The sequence below is a fragment of the Salmo trutta genome, chromosome 11 (assembly GCF_901001165.1).
Source record: "Salmo trutta chromosome 11, fSalTru1.1, whole genome shotgun sequence".
In the NCBI taxonomy this organism is placed as follows: domain Eukaryota; kingdom Metazoa; phylum Chordata; class Actinopteri; order Salmoniformes; family Salmonidae; genus Salmo; species Salmo trutta.
In genome coordinates this window covers 14,522,382-14,546,061 of record NC_042967.1, presented here as the reverse complement: position 1 = coordinate 14,546,061, position 23,680 = coordinate 14,522,382, and the positions used below count along the sequence as shown (strand labels likewise).

At 42.0% G+C, this 23,680-nt stretch overlaps 3 protein-coding genes and 1 long non-coding RNA gene across 4 annotated transcripts; 3 read left to right on the top strand and 1 right to left on the bottom strand.

The window, feature by feature from the left end:
* Nucleotides 1-91: 91 nt before the first annotated feature.
* Nucleotides 92-9,150, bottom strand: LOC115202267 (protein phosphatase 1K, mitochondrial). Its single transcript, XM_029766290.1, has 7 exons — nucleotides 9,013-9,150; nucleotides 7,052-7,607; nucleotides 6,762-6,862; nucleotides 5,002-5,161; nucleotides 4,628-4,772; nucleotides 3,664-3,798; nucleotides 92-3,216 (listed from the first exon to the last, which is right to left on the bottom strand). The coding sequence occupies exons 2-7, from the start codon at nucleotides 7,507-7,509 to the stop codon at nucleotides 3,085-3,087; spliced, it is 1,131 nt and encodes a 376-aa protein (XP_029622150.1). The 5' UTR covers nucleotides 7,510-7,607; nucleotides 9,013-9,150; the 3' UTR covers nucleotides 92-3,084.
* A 5,533-nt stretch (nucleotides 9,151-14,683) lies between these two features.
* On the top strand, nucleotides 14,684-15,765 carry LOC115202266 (uncharacterized). Its single transcript, XR_003879933.1, has 3 exons — nucleotides 14,684-14,762; nucleotides 15,333-15,510; nucleotides 15,694-15,765. It is a non-coding gene; the product is annotated as an uncharacterized LOC115202266 (long non-coding RNA).
* Nucleotides 15,766-16,959: 1,194 nt separating this feature from the next.
* LOC115202265 (probable E3 ubiquitin-protein ligase HERC6) lies at nucleotides 16,960-18,745 on the top strand. The gene is made up of 6 exons (XM_029766289.1): nucleotides 16,960-17,028; nucleotides 17,147-17,304; nucleotides 17,477-17,526; nucleotides 17,648-17,739; nucleotides 18,315-18,374; nucleotides 18,487-18,745. Exons 1-6 carry the CDS (start codon nucleotides 16,994-16,996, stop codon nucleotides 18,659-18,661), a joined length of 570 nt encoding a protein of 189 aa, XP_029622149.1. The 5' UTR covers nucleotides 16,960-16,993; the 3' UTR covers nucleotides 18,662-18,745.
* A 380-nt stretch (nucleotides 18,746-19,125) lies between these two features.
* On the top strand, nucleotides 19,126-20,362 carry LOC115202002 (probable E3 ubiquitin-protein ligase HERC4). Its single transcript, XM_029765861.1, has 3 exons — nucleotides 19,126-19,326; nucleotides 19,598-19,700; nucleotides 20,086-20,362. The coding sequence occupies exons 1-3, from the start codon at nucleotides 19,126-19,128 to the stop codon at nucleotides 20,295-20,297; spliced, it is 516 nt and encodes a 171-aa protein (XP_029621721.1). The 3' UTR covers nucleotides 20,298-20,362.
* The last annotated feature ends 3,318 nt before the right edge of the window (nucleotides 20,363-23,680 follow it).

Below are 23,680 nucleotides of genomic sequence, written 5' to 3'. Positions count from 1 at the left end.
TGGTTCCAATCGACACTTATGGCACTAGATACAATAGTGACATCTACTGGACAATAACGTTGGAAAATGTACACAAATGAAGAAAAAAAAATCATATTTGATTATTTATTTGGATAAATATTCAACTGTCGACCACATGGACATCAACGGCATGCGAGAATAGGAGTGACAGTCCATTAAGTCAGTACTGACAGTACAACATATACTAGAGCTAGACACGTCTAGTAGAAAACAGTCAGAATAGTTGAAAGGAATAGGCACACAGAGGTTCAGCTGAATATGGTTTCATACACTACAGCAGAGTTCCCAAACTGGCAGTGGTTTTATTTGTCCCCCCCCCCAAAGCTCTGAGCAAAAAAGCAAATATATAACATTTTTATTTTCATTGTTGAACATAGACTGTACAAACACCATGAAAACAGCTCCAAGTGATTTTAATTTAAGAAAGGTTTGAAATTATGTTTTAGTCAAACATTCTTGCGGTCAATTTGCAGACTACAAATTATTTGTAATTATGTTCCGCTCCCCCCGACCATACGCTCACGATAACAATCAGCCCCCAGCTGAATCTAGTTGATGATCCCTGCACTACAGTATACAACATGAACAATCTGAAGTAAAATACAGACATAATAAAACCAACAAACATGTAGGAAGGCTGGTGAGAAACTTAGTATGCAAGATTTTAATTATGAGAACTCGGAGGAAACTAATACTCATTACAAACGGAGGATAAATAGATGTTCACATCGTGAGAGAACGGACAAACATAAACAAACTGTGTACAAGGAAAACCTAAAATGGTGGATAGATACATTCATGGATTGTAGATACTCACATTCACGGTAATATTTAACAGTATAGCTGTTACATGGACATAAGTATTCCTGACTTGGATAGACAGCAAAAAATACAACTGTGGCTTTAATGCACATCAACGCAGCGTTACATTATTTATAACAACCTGGAAGCACCAGGTGAGATATCCATGCGAATTACAGTTAAGTTGTGGTTAGCTTCGGTCACTGTTTGTGCTCTAATTCTAGATCCAGTTGTTTTACAACTTCTTGCATTTGAGTGACTGACGGCATTTTAAAACAGACATTCACATTTCACATATTTGTTGGTTAGCTGTCTCCTTTCTTCATTGTTGCATATAAAGGTTCCCTATGAAAAAGCATATTTGATTACAAGTGCAATACAAGTGATATTTTAGCCACTTCATTTCAACAACTAGAGGACAAGGGACAAACTATAAAATAGTGAGACATTTTTTATTTTTAAAAAATGTAATATATTTGAATTGTAACACTTAAAAATAGTACACTGACGGTTTTACTGCAATGAAAACATACATAAATATAACTATGTACAAAACTCACAAAATACAAATTACTTCTGTACCCAAGTTGAGAACATCTTAAATGCCAGTATGGTTATCAGATATACACCATTTTACACTTTCTTCTGTTGTTCCAAGTCCCTATCACCAAAATAAACAAAGGCTCTCCCGTGTTAAGTTGTTCGACCTGTTTGTTGTCAATAAAGATCATCTTTTGGAATGCTATGGGTTGAAGTCGTTTTCGAGCCAAACGACCATGAACTGTGTTTACACTAAACTACTAAGTACCATTAGAACACAGATCAATAGATATTCTCTATAGCTTTACCTCAAAGTGATGCTCCAAAGCCTTTGCATAATTTCACCCAGTAGTTTTGAAAGAAGTGATCACTAGCCAAAACGGGTCATTGAAGATTGTACACAATTGTGTACAAAGTCATCGTACAATATGTTACGAATTTTTAAGTGCTTAAGATCTAGGACTGCATCTTTAAGGCTTGTGCAACTGGGGCATCAATGCTTTCTGTGGCTCCCGAGGGCCCAATATGATTGTAGAACAGGGAGAACTAACACATTCCATTCCATACTGCATGTGCCCATCTATTACAAGACTTTGGGCTTTTGCCATCATTTGGCTGGCTCTCTTTCTCTGTGTATTACAGTATCTACACACAGCTTTTCCTTCTACCATGTTGAAATTATAGAAACGCAGAGATTCAAATAGTGGTCCTTTTAACACGTCTTGACTGCAGTGTGTGAGCGTTTTCCTATTAGATGGATATGAATTTGTACATATTGGTCAATGATAACCCTGTACTATAAGCAGCGCCTTACTGTACCCAAAATCCCCATTCTGAGAAGTTTGTCCTGAACTCAATACTGACAAGTGCTTCACGCGATGAGACGACAGACTAAAACTGTTGTTCAGAACAAAACAAAGAAGCACCACAGCACAGTGATATCCACTAACAAGTACAGCGGATGAATTAGACGCATTGAAACAAATTAGTTCAACATCATCTGGAAATAAAAAAAGTGCGTTGTTGATTTCTCAGAATAACTTCCTACCAAAAACATTATCCATGACATGCAAGTAAGAAGCACTCTTCCCCAAGTTTTCACAGACAAAGCTAATTAGCGTCTGGTTTGCCTTACTTGGCACAATGCAAACTCACTTACACACAATGAAGAATAAGGTAAGTTCTTAGGCTTCAAGCTCCCACCAAGTCGATGGCTTTCTACTGCAACCTTGTTTGCGTCCAAAATGGCACCTAATTCCCTATGTAGTGCACTACGTTTGGCGGTCAAAAGTAGTGCACTACATAGGGAATAGGCGATTTTGGAGGAAGTGAAAAGGACGTGTTCCTTGTTAAGTGCACATAATGAGTCAACAGCCTTTCTGTAGAACAGGCTCAAAACTATGGGATTATTATCAGTAAAATGGCATGTCATTGTTCCTAAGGCATCGGTTCTTGGTTAGCTGTGCTTTTCCCCTGCATGTCTTGAACAGGCCCGCCTTGTGTGAAGACTGTATTGCACATCGATAAGGTCCATAGGAATCCCCCTCCCCATTCCCCTTCCCTTCAAGTCTGCTTCGATCAAAGTTATCCATAACCACAGAGCTCAGATCAGATTACGCTCCCCAAGCCCTAACCTTCACTATTAGGGGTGGGAAACATAAACTGACACTAGATTAGTGTCTAAGGGTAACTTCGTACTAATGACTACCCGGGTCCACCTGTTTAGGCCCAGCGGCCGCTGGACACGAAGCTGCGGCTGAGGGAGTAGCTGGTCTCTGAGTTCTTCTGTTTCCCCCAGGCTCCAAAGGGAACCACGATAATGGTGCTGTTGTCCTCTGAGCCGTACTGAAGCGCCTGCGAGAGGAGAGACACCGCCACCAATAATGAACATTTGTCTCAATGTTTAACTGTTTTTTTTAAATAGCCAGGAGACATTTGACAATCCATTGAGATGATTATACAGTGCCATGGAGTTCCTTTGAACTCATTAATTTGCTAGACTTACATTATATATCTCTGCTTCAACAATTTCAAAAATCACTGCTGCTCTTTGGGATAGATGTTACCCCTACACCCGAAGTCAGTGTTTCCTAAACTCAGTCCTTGGGACCCCAAGGGGTGCACGTTTTGGTTTCTGACCTAGCATTACACAGCTGATTCAAATAACCAACTAATCATCAAGCTTTGATCATTTCAATCAGCTGTGGGCATAAAACAAAACGTGCCCCCCTTGGGGTCCGGAGGACTGAGTTTGGGATAAGCTGCCCTAGGGGCTGTGGTGGCTCAAAGTGACCCCCCTACCTGCTCTGAGATCCTCTGGGCGGCCTCTTTGGGGTCGTGGCACTGGTTGATGACATCACAGATCTCCTGGCTGTTCATGATGAAGTTGATGCCGTCTGTGGTCAGCGCCAGGAACGAGTCGTGGACGTGATGCAGCTAGAAAAAAATTCAGTTAATACCTTATTGTCAGACGTCTACAGACAGACCATGACACAAGCCAGAGACTAAGCCAGACAGGCTCCAGTGATAAAGAGGAAACACATTTGCCCTTCGGAGGTTAATCTGTAATTGTTCTGAGCACCCGCAGGCTGAAGACGTGATAAACCCTGCCAAGATGACCCAAACACCTCGGGGAGCCAAAATGACCCAAACACCTCGGGGGCCAAAATGACCCAAACACCTCGGGGGCCAAAATGATCCAAACACCTTGGGGGCCAAAATGACCCAAACTGAGTGACAGACACTAGCTAATTCCAACCTATTCCCCATACAGTGGACCAATTTTGTCCAGCACTGTGTGGATCTGGTCAAAATGAATGCACTATATTAGGTTCTGGTAGAGCTGGGCGATATGGACAAAAACCCATATGATGATAAATGTACTGAATTTTCACAATAACAATAAATTGAATGATAAGTTTATAACAAATGTGCACCAGTTACTTTTTTACATTACCCTTAAAACTACTACTACTACTTTCAATGTTGTGGCCATGACTGTCCCGTTAGCAATAGCCCATATTAGCAGAGTTATTTTATTTCAAACGTCATATTCCTCTAGTAACGGCTACTTATCGTTATTATCAATATCAGTAACATGTCCTCCAGAAATGGTCGGTATCGATAATTGTCGGTTTTTCTTCCCAGCTCTAGGTCCAGGTCAAAAGTAGTGCACTTCATAGGGAATAGAGTGTAATTTGAGATGTATACACTCTGATACTGCACAGTAGATCATTTCTCTGAGGTGGTGACAGCAGACACTCACTGATATTCTCTTGGTCTCTGGCTCAGCGATCACCCCGGTGCTCTTGAGGTCAAAGTCCCCGATGGCGCGTGTCATGGCTAACCTGCCGTTGACGTGGGGCTGCCCCAGACTGTTCCAGGTCACCCAGCCACCGCTCTTCTTTATCCTGGAGGTAGAGACAGACACAAGTGGTTTCAAAGCATGGGAGAGGGCTCTTAAATGACCTACGTAGAATTGTTAAAACTTATAGTAAGATCTTAATCCATAGTACTTAGCACATTTATATTAGTGTCCGATGTGATGGATAAAGCATGCCTCCTGCGACTCCCAACCTTACAGCTACCAACAAATGAATATCAGATCAAGTCTTTCTCGAGCCTGGATATCTGCCGTACCTCTCCTTCTCGTCCTTCCTCTCAGGGGTGTGGTCCGAGGTGAGTTTGAGGGCCTTGGCCTTGCGGCAGAGCATGGCGCGGCTGTCCCCCACGCTGCCCACCACCAGCTCTATACCGTCCCTCAGCAGGGCCACCGTGGCCGTGGAGCCAGCGCTCACCACTACAACACCAGGAAGTAGAGGGAAACACGTCAGGGGGGGAAACACATCTGAAGACCACACACACACACTCTACACAACTGTAAGGCCAGACACATACAGCTAACAATCAACACACAGAGCTGACAATCATCATATTATGGTAAACTTGTTCCTCAAAACACACAATGAATTATTCAGATACATGCTCAAAATGTATTCTCACACATTCACAGCATAGGTGGCACGTGACAAACACTCACGAGTCATACTCCACAACATGAGAACAGAATGGAGGGGGAGGTTACTAGTCTAAACAAAAAGGATGGCTGGAGAGAGAGTCAGACAGACATGCATGTCACACTGTTTTAGGGTTACAGAAACAGAATGAGAGCAACTACAATACAGTCAGTGGAACTTTGGATCTCTGACCAGTGGTGTCATACAAAAATGTCAGAGTTACAATGAGTGATCTAATATACAGTCCTATATACAGTGTACTGGCCCATGGCAGAATACAGAAAGCAGCAGTGACAGACATGCATCCTTTAGAATCAGATAGCGCTTATCAGGACTATCACCATGGTGATCAAATCTATAGGTGAGAGCTCTAGGCTAATGACTCTTTCAATAATTAAGTGTATAACACTTCAAATTTCCCGACTAAGTTTCTATGTGTCATGTTTTGTACACATGGTGATTTGTGTTTTGTTCCCTCTTGGGTGTCCTTAGCAACCATTTGCATGGTAACAGCCTACAGTTTCTGATTTTACAATGATCCTTATACAGCTGTTCAAATCAACTTGTGTGAGAGAAATAGAAAAGGAGAGAGGAGAGAGAGAGAAAGATGAGGAACCTTCCAGTAGTCCAGGATAGGACCCGCTGGACTCTCCATTATCTAGCCCCCCTTCTCCTTCCAAAAAGGTGCCTGGTGCCTCCAGCTCTTAGCTGGCTCCGCTGCTGTCGTAAATAACATGCACACACACACACAGGGCATATTGGGACATTTCACGCCGTCTGTGGCCGACATTTTGGCCACACACTCAAGCTAAACTAATTGACTGTCACCATCTTGGCGGTTAAACTAGGCCTTTCTCAGAGAAAACGCTCGACATTCTATGATTGCTAACATCTGGGTCTCCAGGCGACCTTTACAAAAGAAAATGGCTGCCAAAGGAACTGAAGGTAAACTTGATCCAGTATCTTGGAAGGGTGCATGCACTACAAGAGGACAACCCTGATTCTTATCTGCAGGGCATCCAGTGGAGTTGTTTGTTTAGAATGCTTGTCTGCCACATGCATGTCCTAACCTGTGCTTTGCAGTCTGAGAAAGGTGACCCTGGGTATTAATGTTTAGCTTTCACAGCACTGAAGGCAGTGACTGAAAATTCCCGTTAGCTCCATTTAGGATCGGTTAAGTCATCAAAGCTCTTGGAAGAGCAGTCACATTGATAAGTTAGGCTATTCATTAATATTTCAACACAAGCAAATCTAAAGACTTTAGCTTCAAAACTAGGTTAAGTTTAACATAAAAACAAGAACTCAGTGCGGTCTACGTACATTGTCAGTACAGAGACAGTCTATCTACATTCCCTGACGTGTAACATCACAGACGGAACCTACCATGAGGGAAGAAGTGGAGGTGTCTTGCCAAGCCTTTGTCCAGTTCAAGGAATGCTTTAGTAAGAACAACTTCCAGATTGTCCTCCTCTGTTACAAGATCCCTGAAATAACACCAAAACACATTCAATCAATTCAATGGTCTCAGCCTGACCTCTTAAGAGATTTGCAAGTATAAAAACTAAATAGCATTTTTTTCTCCAGTCCATTCAACACACATTAGGTCCTAAACTGATCCTACAGGCCGATGCCCTGACTAAACACAGATCATAAAACCCAGCCAGATGACTTACTTAATGTACTTCTCCATGTACTTGTCGCAGAAGTCTGCCGCCTCAGGCCCTCCGTGGCCGTCGAACACGGCAAAGTAGAGGATATTGTCTGTCATCTGGGAGACCTGGAAGCGGTCCTCGTTCTCCCGCCGGTGGCCAATGAGCGAGGCACAGCCCACCTTGGACAGGCTGACCTTGGGGATGGGCTTGCCGTACTTGATGGAGGGCGACAGGTTGATGGGCTCATCGATGCGGTTGTCCCAGATGCCGAACGAGTCCCAGGTGGTGGGCTTGCCGCTGCTGTCCGGGTCGAAGCGCGTGTTGCTGGCCCGCAGCAGGCCCAGGTGGAGAGGCCGTTGGAGGGGGAGGTCATCCTGCAGGGGTAGGACACTCACTAGGGCTGTCTGGAGGAAACCCCTCTGTCGCATGGCCTGAGTCCCCCCCGACCGGGCCAGGTGGATGAGAGCGAAGGCTGACATGGTCACCAACAGCAGCAGACGACTCCTCGCGGGGAGAGAGAACCTCTGGCCAACAACACAGGTTACCCTAGAGCAGAGGTTTCTGGACTGCAAATAGGCTAACAATTGGGGAAGAAGGATCGATAGCTATTATATTGAATGTCAAGTCAACAAGAGCTCCTAGATAGGTGCTGTAAATTGAATAGAAGAGTTGGACTAGGCAAACGTCAGCCAGTTTTCAAAGGCCTGCTGTGTTCTGCCAGCTGCAGAGTGGCTGAGTTCCAACAGATGTCACGGGAATGGATGGTGGCTGGATTGATATTTCTGTTTGTTGATGCAGGATACTCGCGCTCTCTCTCTGTCTGTCTCTCTGTCTGTCTGTCTCTCTGTCTGTCTGTCTCTCTGTCTGTCTGTCTCTCTGTCTGTCTGTCTCTCTGTCTGTCTGTCTGTCTGTCTCTCTGTCTGTCTGTCTCTCTGTCTGTCTGTCTCTGTCTGTCTCTCTCTCTGTCTGTCTGTCTCTCTCTCTGTCTGTCTGTCTCTCTGTCTGTCTGTCTGTCTCTCTGTCTGTCTGTCTCTCTGTCTGTCTGTCTCTGTCTGTCTGTCTGTCTGTCTCTCTGTCTGTCTGTCTCTCTGTCTGTCTGTCTCTCTGTCTGTCTGTCTGTCTTCCTGTGTCTCTCGACTCCATATAACAGAAAATGCATGTGAAATAGCCTACTTAATTAAATCAAATGTTCTTCTCTATTCCATATGTAGGCCTAGCCACATCTTAAGATTGGTTACTTGGAACTTTATAGTGCAGTTTTAAGACCTCGGTCATCATTGGTCTAACATGCCAAGCTGTAAGTGTCAGGATGCTTCACTTGCTGTGTTGCCTACATTTCTTCTTTGTCACACCTGTCCTGAAGCATTCTGAACATTTGTCAGAATCAGTTGATAAAATAATGCAGTTACCACTTATCGGTAACTGGTGCAGCTAAAGAGCATGAACACTAGACAGGAGTCAACAGCGGTTGTTATTTTATTACAGCTGAATAAATAAATATCTAATTATTCAAAATATTTCAAAAGGCTCATTAACAGGCATGCACAAAAGTATACATAGATTGGAAAAAAATAATAATGATTGACAATGTTTACGTTAGTCCATTACTGCAGCGTATTTTTCTAACGTCAACACAAACTTGACAAACGCGCATGACGCAACACCATATCCCATAATGAACAAGCTAGCTTGCTAACTAGCAACCAAACAACTTACTGCTTGGCTAGTTAGATAGCTGCTGTGCTGTGCAGAATGTTAACTAATGGTTTCGCAAACGACCCCTGTTTAATTTCATCACACTAACGTTAAATAGTAAGGATAAAGTATTCCTAATTTGACACTATTTTTTAGCTCATTTAATAGGTAGCGCTATGCTAACAGCAGCTAGCAAAATAATCAATGATTTGCGCAGCCTATCTCCCGCCCTTGGACAACAATCATATTCCTTCGGTATTTCTCTGCAGAAAATGTTGTATTCTTACCTTTAACTCTTTACAACGTCTTCGAATATGTTGCAAAAGCTGCACAGTGTACAGTTAAATTAATCAAAAGTGTCCGTGTGTTGAGTGCCGAACGCTATCAAACAAGAAGAGGAACTGCGCCTGTCACCCGCGCAGCGCGAATCAGCATGCTGGAAACATTTACGCCTCCCTCCCACCCGGTTGTCACTAGTTACCACAGCCACAAAGTCATTGGCTAAAATTAATGAAAACAGAAAACAGCTTTTTGGTCTTAATTTAAGGTTATGGTTAGGTATGAGGTCAGCAGTGAGGTTAAGGTTAGGGTAAGGTTTAAAGTCAGATTTTACGAAGATAAATTGTAGAAATAGTTGGGGTTTAGACATAATGTGGCGTTCTGCATAAGCATCGAACAGCCCCTGTGATATGCAACTTTTCAGGAAAGTTAGAAACCAATATACTCAGGCAGTTAGAAAAGCCAAGGCTAGCTCTTTCCAACAGAAATTTGCTTCCTGCAACACAAACTCAAAAAAGTTCTGGGACACTGTAAAGTCCATGGAGAATAAGAACACCTCCCAGCTGCCCACTGCACTGAGGATAGGAAACTCTGTCACCACCGATAAATCCACTATAATTGAGAATTTCAATAAGCATTTTTCTACGGCTGGCCATGCTTTCCACCTGGCTACCTCTACCGCGGTCAACAGCACTGCACCCCCCACAGCTACTCGCCCAAGCCGCCCCCATTTCTCCTTCTCCCAAATCCAGTCAGCTGATGTTCTGAAAGAGCTGCAAAATCTGGACCCCTACAAATCAGCCGGGCTAGACAATCTGGACCCTTTCTTTCTAAAATTATCTGCCGAAATTGTTGCAACCCCTATTACTAGCCTGTTCAAACTCTCTTTCGTGTCGTCTGAGATTCCCAAAGATTGGAAAGCAGCTGCGGTCATCCCCCTCTTCAAAGGGGGGGACACTCTTGACCCAAACTGCTACAGACCTATATCTATCCTACCCTGCCTTTCTAAGGTCTTCGAAAGCCAAGTCAACAAACAGATTACCGACCATTTCAAATCCCACCGCACCTTCTCCGCTATACAATCTGGTTTCAGAGCTGGTCATGGGTGCACCTCATCAAGGTCCTAAACGATATCGTAACCGCCATCGATAAGAAACAATACTGTGCTGCCGTATTCATTCATCTGGCCAAGGCTTTGGACTCTGTCAATTACCACATCCTCATCGGCAGACTCAGTAGCCTTGGTTTCTCAAATGATTGCCTCGCCTGGTTCTCCAACTACTTCTCTGATAGAGTTCAATGTGTCAAATCGGATGGCCTGTTGTCCGGGCCTCTGGCAGTCTCTATGGGGGTGCCACAGGGTTCAATTCTTGGGCCAACTCTTTTCTCTGTATACATCAATGATGTTGCTCTTGCTGCTGGTGAGTCTCTGATCCACCTCTACGCAAACGATACCTTTCTGTATACTTCTGGCCCTTCTTTGGACACTGTGTTAACAACCCACCAGACGAGCTTCAATGCCATACAACTCTCCTTCCGTGGCCTCCAACTGCTCTTAAATACAAGTAAAACTAAATGCATGCTCTTCAACCAATCGCTGCCCGCACCTGCCCGCCCGTCCAGCATCACTACTCTGGACGGTTCTGACTTAGAATATGTGGACAACTACAAATACCTAGGTGTCTGGTTAGACTGTAAACTCTCCTTCCAGACTCACATCAAACATCTCCAATCCAAAGTTAAATCTAGAATTGGCATCCTATTTCGCAACAAAGCATCCTTCACTCATGCTGCCAAACATACCCTCGTAAAACTGACCATCCTACCGATCCTCGACTTCGGCGATGTCATTTACAAAATAGCCTCCAATACCCTACTCAATAAACTGGATAGAGTCTATCACAGTGCCATCTGTTTTGTCACCAAGGCCCCATATACTACCCACCACTGCGACCTGTACGCTCTCGTTGGCTGGCCCTCGCTTCATACTCGTCGCCAAACCCACTGGCTCCAGGTCATTTACAAGACCCTGCTAGGTAAAGTCCCCCCATATCTCAGCTCACTGGTCACCATAGCAGCACCCACCTGTAGCATGCGCTCCAGCAGGTATATCTCTCTGGTAACCCCCAAAGCCAATTCCTCCTTTGGCCGTCTCTCCTTCCAGTTCTCTGCTGCCAATGACTGGAACGAACTACAAAAATCTCTGAAACTGGAAACACTTATCTCCCTCACTAGCTTTAAGCACCAGCTGTCAGAGCAGCTCACAGGTCACTGCACCTGTACATAGCCCATCTATAATTTAGCCTAAACAACTACCTCTTCCCCTACTGTATTTATTTATTTATTTTGCTCCTTTGCACCCCATTATTTCTATTTCAACTTTGCAGTTTCTTCGACTACAAATCTACCATTCCAGTGTTTTACTTGCTATATTGTATTTACTTTGCCACCATGGCCTTTTTGCCTTTACCTCCCTTATCTCACCTCATTTGCTCACATTGTATATAGACTTATTTTTCTACTGTATTATTGACTGTATGTTTGATTTACTCCATGTGTAACTCTGTGTTGTTGTACGTGTTGAACTGCTTTGCTTTATCTAAGATGGCCAGGTGGAAATTGTAAATGAGAACTTGTTCTCAACTTGCCTACCTGGTTAAATAAAGGTGAAATAAAAAATAAAATAAAAAATAATTATGACTTTATGGATGTAGTAACTAGTAGCTAACTCACTCTCTCTCTCTCTCTCTCTCTCTCTCTCTTTCTCTCTCTCTCCCTCTCTCTCTCTTTCTCTCTCTCTCTCACACAGATGTAGAGGCCAATATTGCCAACCTAGGTGGACCTCACTTTAGTCATTCATCAGTCAATCATCACATCATCATGTTCTGCTGGGGAGACGGTTCGAGTGGACAGCTTGGTCTAATCTTTGAGAATGTGTCTGTTCCTATAGCAGGGAATATATTCTCTGATAAAGTCACAGAAATTGCTTGTGGGGAGCAACACACTTTATTTCTCACGGTAGATGGCAGGATACTATCATGCGGGCGCAACTCAAAGGGACAACTTGGCAGACAGAACGGAGATTCAAAACTACCAGGTAAGACAATTTAATTATATCTGACTATTTGGGTGCAAGGATTGCTATGTAGGCTATTTAGGATTAAAGTGCGGCTAAAAGGATGCTTGCTTCTGAGTTATTTTATTCTTTATCATTATGCTAACATTTTCTGGTCACTATAGTGTTCATAATTACAGATTATATTAAAATGTATAGTAGCCTATATTTAGCCTAGTGAGCTTTACCACAACTTTCATAAATGGGTAGGCTGTCCCTCAATAAAACTACAACATAGGCTCACAGTTGGGTTTCAGTTTCGTTTCTCCATCCAAATCAGAGGAATGAAGGTGAACTGTTGCTATGTTCACAGGCATCATAAACAAATATTATTAAAGTCAATAAAAACAATTGCACACCTCGGTGAACTCATTTATCATCAGGGTGTTAAACTTCCCTAGTGGCACCAGGGAATCCAAATGTAAGGAAATCTGTAGGTGATTTTAAAAATGTGAAACATAAAAAAAATAAAAATACAAGCCCATTTACAGTTGAAGTCGGAAGTTTACATACACCTTAGCCAAATATATTTAAACTCAGTTTTTCACAATTCCTGACATTTAATCATAGTAAAAATTCCCTGTCTTAGGTCAGTTATTTGAAGAATGTGAAATGTCAGAATAATAGTAGAGAGAATGATTTATTCCAGCTTTTATTTCTTTCATCACATTCTCAGTGGGTCAGAAGTTTACATACACTCAATTACTATTTGGTAGCATTGACTTTAAATTGTTTAACTTGGGTCAAACGTTTCGGGTAGCCTTCCACAAGCTTCCAACAATAAGTTGGGTGAATTTTGGCCCATTCCTCCTGACAGAGCTGGTGTAACTGAGTCAGGTTTGTAGGCCTCCTTGCTCGCACATGCTTTTTCAGTTCTGCCCACAAATTTTCTATAGGATTGAGGTCAGGGCTTTGTGATGGCCACTCAAATACCTTGACTTTGTTGTCCTTAAGCCATTTTGCCACAACTTTGGAAGTGTGCTTGGGGTCATTGTCCATTTGGAAGACCCATTTGCGACCAAGCTTTAACTTCCTGACTGATGTCTTGAGATGTTTCTTCAATATATCCACATAATTTTCTTTCCTCATGATGCCATCTATTTTGTGAAGTGCACCAGTCCCTCCTGCAGCAAAGCACCCCACAACATGATGCTGCCACCCCCGTGCTTCACGGTTGGGATGGTGTTCTTCGGCTTGCAAACCTCCCCCTTTTTCCTCCAAACATAACGATGGTCATTATGGCCAAACAGTTCTATTTTTGTTTCATCAGACCAGAGGACATTTCTCCAAAAAGTACAATCTTTGTCCCCATGTGCATTTGCAAACCGTAGTCTGGCTTTTTTATGGCGGTTTTGGAGCAGTGGCTTCTTCCTCGCTGAGCAGCCTTTCAGGTTATGTCAATACAGGACTCGTTTTACCGTGGATATGTATACTTTTGTACCTGTTTCCTCCAGAATCTTCACATGGTCCTTTGCTGTTGTCCTGGGATTGGTTTGCACTTTTCACAACAAAGTACGTTCATCTCTAGGAGACAGAATGAACATGGTACCTTCAAGCGTTTGGAAATTGCTCCCAAGGATGAACCAGACTTGTGGAGGTCTACAATTTTTTTTCTGAGGTCTTGGCTGATTTCTTTTGATTTTTCCATGATGTCAAGCAAAAAGGCACTGAGTTTGAAGGTAGGCCTTGAAATACATCCACAGGTACACCTCCAATTGACTCAAATGATGTCAATTTTCTGGAATTTTCCAAGCAGTTTAAAGGCACAGTCAACTTAATGTATGTAAACTTCTGACCCACTGGAATTGTTATAAGTTAAATAATCTGTCTGTAAACAATTGTTGGAAAAATTACTTGTGTCATGCACAAAGTAGATGTCTTAACCGACTTGCATAAACTATAGTTTGTTAACAAGAAATTTGTGGAGTGGTTGAAAAACGAGTTTTAATGACTCCAACCTAAGTGTATGTAAACCTCCGACTTCAACTGTACCTAGTTTGGTGGGGACCCGAGGAAACTCAACCAACCCTGTGAAAGGGTTTGGGAACTCATGTTTTTATACTTTAACAACAAAGTTAAGTTGGAAGCTTGTGTAGTAGGGCTTTATAAACAAAAAGGGAACAATGAAGTGACTGGACTCAGAAAAATTGTTGATTAACTCCTTCATGCATTAAATTACATATAATCAATGGTCTGGAGTTTAACCCTTTCCAAGACATTGGACTTCCAAATAAAACTGTGTGTTCTACCCGTTTCAGCCCCAGTGGAGGGTCTGGGGCAGTGGTCTCTGTGGCTTGTGGTCAGGACCACTCTGTAGCTGTGTGTGCGTCAGGACAGGTCTACTCCTGGGGGGTAGGGGTTGAGGGACAGCTGGGCATCGCCCCTACTACTGTCTCCAAAGTCCCCAGGCCAAGGCAAGGAAACCTCAACTTCAACTTGGAATAGATCTTGATAGTGAAATATCATCCATGATTTACATTGTCAAGTAATGAGAGCCCTCTTGGACTCCACTGATCACTAACAAAGACAATATATACTAGATGTCTCCTTTTCTTTACAGACCAGTTCCAATACCTTCGCCCTTGCCGATAACAGTGATACAGGTTGCTTGTGGAAATTCCCATTCTTTGGCCCTGACTAAAGGTATAACGTACTGTACCTACTGATGTTTCTCACACAGACTGCATTCCATATAAACTATGATAACCACATGCATCAGTTAAACTACACTTAGAAAAAAGGTGCTGTATAAAACCTAAAAGGGTTATTCAGCTGTCCCCATAAGAGAACCCGTTGGAGAACCCTTTTTGGCTCCATGTAAACCCTTTTTTCAGAGGGTTTTTACATGAAAACAAAAAGGGTTCTACCTGGGTTCTACCTGCTGTATAAAACCTAAAAGTCTTATTCAGCTGTCCCCATAGGAGAACCAATTGGATAACTGTTTTTGGTTCCAGGTGGAACCGTTTTGGGTTCCATGTAGACCAGAGGGTTGTACATGGAACACAAAAGGGTTCTACCTGGAGCCAAAAATGGTTCTACCTGGAACAAAATAGGGTTATCCTATGAGGACAGCCGAAGAACCCTTTTGGAACCCTTGTTTAAAAGAGTGTACATCAAAAGGACAGTGAGATGATATTTATTAGGAAATAATGTAACTCTGGAATTGTTGTGATGTAATTGTAATGTAATATGTAATTTCTTTGTCTTCTACAGGAGGACAGGTGTTCTCATGGGGCCTGAATAGTCATGGTGCGCTCCCTCACTGGAGTCCCAGTGACCCAGGTAGCAGCCGGAGGAACCCACACTCTGGCCCTCACCCTCCCAGGCCTGGTCTACTGCTGTGGGGCGAACAGGGCTGGGCAGCTGGGACTCAACCGTGTGGATGAGAAAGGTACTACGGCACTCTACCTCTCTTCGTATGCTACTTGTATAAAAAGCTAATCAGGCTTATCCACCAGCATTTTCTCATTTCAACTTGGATTCCTTTGTTATAACCACTAAGTCATTTTACAGATGTATTATAATGAGTGGGAACATTGCATGATGCTTGTATGATGCTTGTTCCCCCTGCCAGGACGGTTCAACATCTGTGCTGTGCCTGCTCTCAGAGTCTTGGGGGTTTCCTTCATCAGCTGTGGAGAGGCACATTTTGCTGTTCTCACCAAGGTATCATACTATTACTGTGGAGAGGCACATTCTGCTGTTCTCACCAAGGTATCATACTATTACTGTGGAGAGGCACATTCTGCTGTTCTCACCAAGGTATCATACTATTACTGTGGAGAGGGACACTGCTGTTCTCACCAAGGCATCATACTATTACTGTGGAGATGGACACTGCTGTTCTCACCAAGATATTATACTATTACTGTCTTTTTACTGAAGGCCCCAAGGAAGATGTTGGTGTGAAAGGAGACAAATACTACGGCAGTTCATTAAGTTCAGAAAAAGTATTTAGCGTCCTAAACAGTGGGCCCACTGGGAGATAGTTCTGCACACAAAGTCAGCAACCTCTCGAAGGTACAATTCATCACATATTAGTAAATAAAGCCAGTTATACAAAATGACCTTGAACAGAGGTGAAAAACAAAAGATCAAGTGTCTGGTGGGTGTCTGGAAGAGGTAGGCTACACAAGGAACCTGTCACGACTTCCACCGAGGTCGTTTCCTCTCCTTGTTCGGGCGATGTTCGGCGGTCGGCGTCACCGGTCATCTAGCCATCGTCGATCCACTTTTCATTTTCCATTTGTTTTGTCTTGTTTTCTTACACACCTGGTTTTCATTTCCCTCATTAATTGTTATGTATTTAACCCTCTGCTCCCCCCATGTCCTTGTGTGGAATTGCTTGTTTGTAAGAGCTTGTACTCTATGTTACTGGTGCGCGTCGGGTTTTGTACCCATGTAGGTTATTTTTGTATTCCCGTGGGTTTTGTTTTAAACTGCTCCGGCTATTACCTATTTCTGCTCTCCTGCGTCTGACTTCACTGACACCAGTTCCGCAACCCTTAATGAACCATACAAGTTGTTTTCATACTTAATGAGAAGTGACTGTTTATTACAGAATGGAATATCACCGGTTATACAGAAAATGTCCTGATTATGGCTTTTAATACAGATCAAGCCTCAGGGCTACCAGAGTAAAGGTCAATCCAGTGTGTCGACCCTTCAATACTATTATACTGTCTCTTTAAGAAGTGATTAGGGCCCTGACCTGACTAGACCAGGAACAACTCTGGGCCTTGACATGTCAACAACTGGTTCTGGTTCTTTGTGGTCTTTAGGGTGGACAGGTGTTCACCTTTGGAGAGGGAAGCCGAGGCCAGCTTGGGCACAATGCGTCAGCTAACGAACTCCTACCCAAACTGGTAGAGGGTATGGATGGACTGGTCTCACAGATAGCATGTGGCAGGTAATGACCAACATCATAATGCTACTTATACACATATATACACATAATAAACAGATAGGAAACCAACTTTGAACATTCTCAGTCTGACTGTGTTTTTGTCTTACTGTAACTCTGCTAGCCATCACACCCTGTTGCTGGGGTCCTCAGGTCAACTCTGGGCCTTTGGCAGTGGGGTCAAAGGTCAGCTTGGGACTGGCATTAAGGAGGGCAGCTTGCGACCCACCTCAGTGCTGCTGAAAAGGGCTTCTGGTGGGGCAGTGACAGTCATACACAATGGTACCGGATACAATGTCTATTTTATAGTCTTTTATTCTCTTTTGTATTTGAGTCTATTCAATTATATTATGCAGCTACATACTGACTATGACGTTTTTGGGTGACTGAATTAGAACACATACTGTTTAACGAGACTTGATGTCCCTACAACCTTCTTTTCTTTTTTTACCAGACATGAAGATATCAGTGGGATGGAATTCAAACTTCATTTGCACCGCTGAGGTAACGTTTCTGACCTTTTATACCTCAATAATAGGAAGACTGGAACATTCTAAATTTCTCAAGCAGCTAATTCATGTTTGAGATATTTTAATTTATTATATTGCTTTATCTGTCTTTGCAGAGTTCTGAAAGAGGACAGCCAATCGGGAGGTTAGATAAAGCCAAGCTGCAAAAATGGCTGACCATGGAGCAAGGAAATACAGAGGCGGCAAGGTTCATTTATTAATATATTTATTGTCACGGCTGTCTGAAGAATGGGACCAAAGTGCAGTGTGTGTATCGTTCCACATATTTTATTGAACTGTGAAACTATGCAAGATACACAAATAAACTAAAGAACAAAAACAACAAACCGTGACGAAGAGGTGCAACATACACTAACTCAAAAACAATCTCCCATAAACCCAGGTGGGACAAACAACTACTTAAGAATGATCTCCAATTAGAGACAACGATGACCAGCTGCCTCTAATTGGAGATCATCCCAAAAAAACATAGAAATACAAAAACTAGAACATAACAACATAGAAAATCTAAACTAGAAAACCCCCCTGTCACGCCCTGACCTACTCTACCATAGAAAATAACAGCTTTCTACGGTCAGGACGTGACATTTATTTATATTTAATATTTAAACATACAATCCACCATCGACAAAGGTTCTTTGTTAGTTAAAAAAAAAAATCTAGCAAACTCAAAATGAAATAAAAAAACATTTATTTTACAGTTGTATTTCTTATAGTATAATTGTACTGAAACATCAAATATGTCCACATTTGTTCCAACAGAGAAATATCCTTGATGTTCTCAACAAGTTCAAGTCTTGTGGGCAGTTTCACCAAAGCCAGGTAAGAAATTTTAAAATGGAAGGTTTGGATAGTTTATAATGAACACTGTGTGTTGTGTGTACAGTATGTTGTGTCAATGATAATGCTATACCCATGCTATTCCCTCTACCAGTGAGTCTCCCTCAACTAAAGCTGCAGGAGCTTTGAGAGTGGACCTAGAGGCTGCTAGCCAGGCATTTGATCAGCTCTTCAACATCCCATGGATCAGGAAATCAGCTAAGATTATCTCACTCTTCAAAGACTTAAACAGATATCAACAATCCATTAAATATCAATATATATTTTGAATGGAGGATCATGATAGCATAATGTTACTCTCTTCATGTCTATATATATTCTCCATATAGGTAAATATATTGCCACTGGTGGACACTCTTTGCAGTTCAGCAGCTGTCATCAAGTCACCAGAGAGCTTTATGATACTACCCACAATCCCTCTTCTCCACGAGGACCAGAACGTCATGAACATGGTCTTGGCTTTAGCTATAGTTATCGATGAGGATCTGAATGAAACAGCCATAAAAACATTAAGTATATAACCTCTGACCTTGTCACTTTATCAGTGAATTTGGCATCAGTATAATTTTACAGAATTGTATTATAATAGAAGCATAGCTGACACTGTGACACATTACCATATATTATAAGATCATATTTTTTTTGCTCAGGCAATATCGTTTACATATTTTGGACTTTTGTATTCTTGTATCATGTTATAGAAGAATGGTGGTCCTCAATGGAGACAAACATCATGACTAAGCACATTCTGATGCAGTTTGTTGATGCCTACGTGAACCTCGCCTTCAACCGATCAGTGGAGAAGGTGTTTGAAGAGTTCAGGAGAGGCTTCTTCAAGGTGTGTGACAGGGACGTGGTGGAGTTGTTCCAGCCTGAGGAGCTCAGGGGAGTCATGGTGGGGAAAGAGGACTACGACTGGGACACGCTCAAACAGGTCTATATACAACCATCATTCATTACTCAGTGTGGGGCTGTGTGCTGACTTGAGACATTAGGGCATAAATCAATTAATGTGTTGATGCATTTATATTGATGGGGGATTTGCTTTGATGTCAAGTTATGGGTACATTTCTCAAGTTAGGACTGGGACTAGGAGATAATGTGCTATACATGGTGCTTTGACTTTGAGTGGTGAATCGTTTAAATGGCCTGAAAGTTTAATATTGTTTAATTATTGCTGCCATTTGTTTGGTTTGTATGTCCAGAACACTGTGTATGATGGAGAGTACCATGCCAGACATCCCAACATCGTCACATTCTGGGAGGCTTTTGAGGAACTGACAGACGACCAAAAGAAATCTTTCCTCCGTAAGTATGGCACTAAATTCCTCTCGGTTGAGTAAAACTGGAGGAACCATACAGTCTTTCATAATGCTGGTTCAAGGGTTTGTCTGCATATTTGAACTTCCTGTTCTACAAGAGCATTTACAAAGAAAATGTGTCTGAACACATTTGACATTTTAGTAATTTAGCAGACGCTCTTATCCAGAGCGACTTACAGGAGCAATTAGGGTTATGTGCCTTACTCAAAAGCACAACATATTTTTCACCTAGTTGGTTCGGGGATTCAAACCAGCTACCTTTCAATTACTGGCCCAACGCTCTTAAAGGCTAGGTTACCTGCCGCACAAAGACATTCACTATGTTTCTTCCCATTCAGTCTTCCTTTAACAATCTCTCCCTTCCTTCTCAGTGTTCCTGACAGGCTGTGATCGCGTTCCTATCCTGGGCATGGACACGATCCAGATGACTGTGGTAGTCCTGCAAAACTCTACTGAACTACATTTCCCAGAATCCCATACCTGCTTCTTCCGACTGTTTCTGCCCATCTACCCCTCCAAGGATATGCTGCTGGCCAGGCTCAAAGAGGCGGTGGCCCACAACAGAGGCTTCTGGAAGGAGTAATGGACACTATATATAGGCTACTGCTGTGTTCATCATTTCATTCAATGTGTTTCTTACATGTCAATATATCTCTTCAGTTTAGCATAGGATTTTAGTTGGGTTGATATAGCCTTCATCTAGGTTCAGATTTTACACTTTTTTTAAAAACTTTTAAACCTTGGCTTTTTCAAGTGAATTTTAATTTTGCAAATGTTTAGGCTATGTGTAGGCTTACCATGTTATTGTAAAAAACTATCCTTGACTTAAAGTCCACAAATTTTGAATGTGAGTTATGAAAACATTGATTTATTTTGGCATTTTATGTAATTCTGCATGGGAACATCCTTTTTTTCTGGACACATGTCTGCATCATCTTTGACATTCATGTCTGTATCTTGTGTTCTTTTAACAGAATAATTATTTATGTATCTAAATAATACAGATATTAGTTTCACGTTAAAGTGTTTTCTTTTATAATTGAGTTTTCCCTCAAATGCAGAGCAGTGGTGTGGTTTCTCCAACAACCTGCATAACCTTCCCAGCTAACACATAACGTTCTGAGAACTATATGTTTCTTCTTCGTTTTGGATACAACCTTCCCATAACATTTCCTACAGGATTCCTTATGGTTCTATTTAAAGTAAATTGTTCAGAGATCGTTAGGAAACAACGTTCTTCTATGGGAATTACCATACCTCAGCATAATGTTTCCTACAGGTTTTCTCATGGTTCTATTTAAAATCATGTTCTCAGAACGTTAAGAAAGAATGTTCTTCTGTGGGAATTTCAGCATTTCAGCATAATGTTTTCTGCAGCTTTCCTCATGGTTCTAATTAAATCAGGGATGGGCAACTTTGATGGGAGTGTGGGCCACAAAAAAAAACAGAACTCATCATGAGGGGTGACAATTCTGCACATTTTGCCATTGGGCATACAGAAAATGTTGCCGTTTTAACGCAAGTTTACTGAAATTCTACACATTTTGACATGGGGCGGAGAGAAGATACATTTTTTGATCAATGGGCCCCATCCCAGTTGGTAATTCGACCATAGAGTTGAAGTCGGAAGTTTACATACACCTTAGCCAAATACATTTAAACTCAGTTTTTCACAATTCCTGACATTTAATCGTAGTAAAAATTCCCTGTCGTAGGTCAGTTAGGATCACCACTTTATTTTAAGAATACTCAATTAGTATTTGGTAGCATTGACTTTAAATTGTTTAACTTGTGTCAAACATTTTGGGTAGCCTTCCACAAGCTTCCCACAATAAGTTGGGTGAATTTTGGCCCATTCCTCCTGACAGAGCTGGTGTAACTGAGTCAGGTTTGCAGGCCTCCTTGCTCGCACATGCTTTTTCAGTTCTACCCACAAATGTTCTACAGGATTGAGGTCAGGGCTTTGTGATGGCCACTCAAATACCTTGACTTTGTTGTCCTTAAGACATTTTGCCACAACTTTGGAAGTATGCTTGTGTAACCGATGTGAAATGGCTAGTTAGTTAGCGGTGGTGCGCACTAGTAGCATTTCAATCAGTGACGTCACTCGCTCTGAGACTTGAAGTAGGGTTTCCCCTTACGTTGCAAGGGCCGCGGCTTTTGTGGCGCGATGGGTAACGATGCGATTACACTTGGGGTCATTGTCCATTTAGAAGACCCATTTGCGACCAAGCTTTAACTTCCTGACTGATGTCTTGAGATGTTGCTTCAATATATCCACACAATTTTCTTTCTTCATGATGCCATCTATTTTGTGAAGTGCACCAGTCCCTCCTGCAGCAAAGCACCCCCACAACATGATGCTGCCACCCCCATGCTTCACGGTTGGGATGGTGTTCTTTGGCTTGCAAACCTCCCCCTTTTGGTCATTATGGCCAAACAGTTCTATTTTGTTTCATCAGACCAGAGGACATTTCTCCAAAAAGTACAATCTTTGTCCCCATGTGCAGTTGCAAACCGTAGTCTGGCTTTTTTATAGCAGTTTTGGAGCAGTGGTTTCTTCCTTGCTGAGCGGCCTTTCAGGTTATGTCAATATAGGACTCGTTTTACTGTGGATATAGATACTTTTGTACCTGTTCCCTCCAGCGTCTTCACAAGGTCCTTTGCTGTTGTTCTGGGATTGATTTGCACTTTTCGTACCAAAGTACGTTCATCTCTAGGAGACAGAACGCGTCTCCTTCCTGAGCGGTATGACGGCTGCGTGGTCCCATGGTGTTTATACTTGCGTGCTATTGTTTGTACAGATTGGAAATTGCTCCCAAGGATGAACCAGACTTGTGAAGGGCTACAATTTTTTTTCTTGGCTGATTTCTTTAGATTTTCCCATGATGTCAAGCAAAGAGGCACTGAGTTTGAAGGTAGGCCTTGAAATACGTCCACAGGTGCACCTCCAATTGACTCAAATGATGTCAATTAGCCTATCAGAAGCTTCTAAAGCCATGACATCATTTTCTGGAATTTTCCACGCTGTTTAAAGGCACAGTCAATTTAGTGTATGTAAACTTCTGACCCACTGGAATTGTGATACAGTGAATTATAAGTGAAATAATGTCTGTAAACAATTGTTGGAAAAATGACTTGCGTCATGCACAAAGTAGATGTTCTATCCGACTTTCCAAAACTATAGTTTGTTAACAAGCAATGTATGGAGTGGTTGAAAAACGAGTTTTAATGAATCCAACCTAAGTGTATATAAACTTCCGACTTCAACTGTACTTACTACACGTTTAGATAGCTTGCCGCTATCTGCGTTTTTTTTGCTGACATGGGCTAAGTGCGTGACTGCTGATGCGAAACCAAATTTAAAAGTTGCACCTTGTGTATTCTATTATTCTATCTCCCAACAGTAAGTTGAGACTGAGTGAGCTCATTTATTTTTTATTTTTTATATATACATTACCATTCAAAAGTTTGGGGTCACTTAGAAATGTCCCTTTTTTTGAAAGAAAAACCATTTTCTTTGTCCATTAAAATAACATCAAATTGATCAGAACTACAGTGTAGACATTGTTAATGTTGTAAATTACTATTGTAGCTGGAAACGGCATATTTCTTAATGGAATATCTACATAGGCGTACAGAGGCCCATTATCAGCAACCATCACTCCTGTGTTCCAATGGCACGTTGTGTTAGCTAATCCAAGTTTATCGTTTTAAAAGGCTAATTGATCATTAGAAAACCCTTTTGCAATTATGTTAGCACAGCTGAAAACTGTTGTCCTAATTAAAGAAGCAATAAAAATGGCCTTCTTTAGACTAGTTGAGTATCTGGAGCATCAGCCTTTATGATTTCAATTACAGGCTCAACATGTAGTAGCAAAAATGTATGTTCCCGCAACTGCCAAGGAGCCAAATGTGCTAGCTGATGTGTTTGTTTGTTTAAAATTCTTTATTTACCTGGCCCCT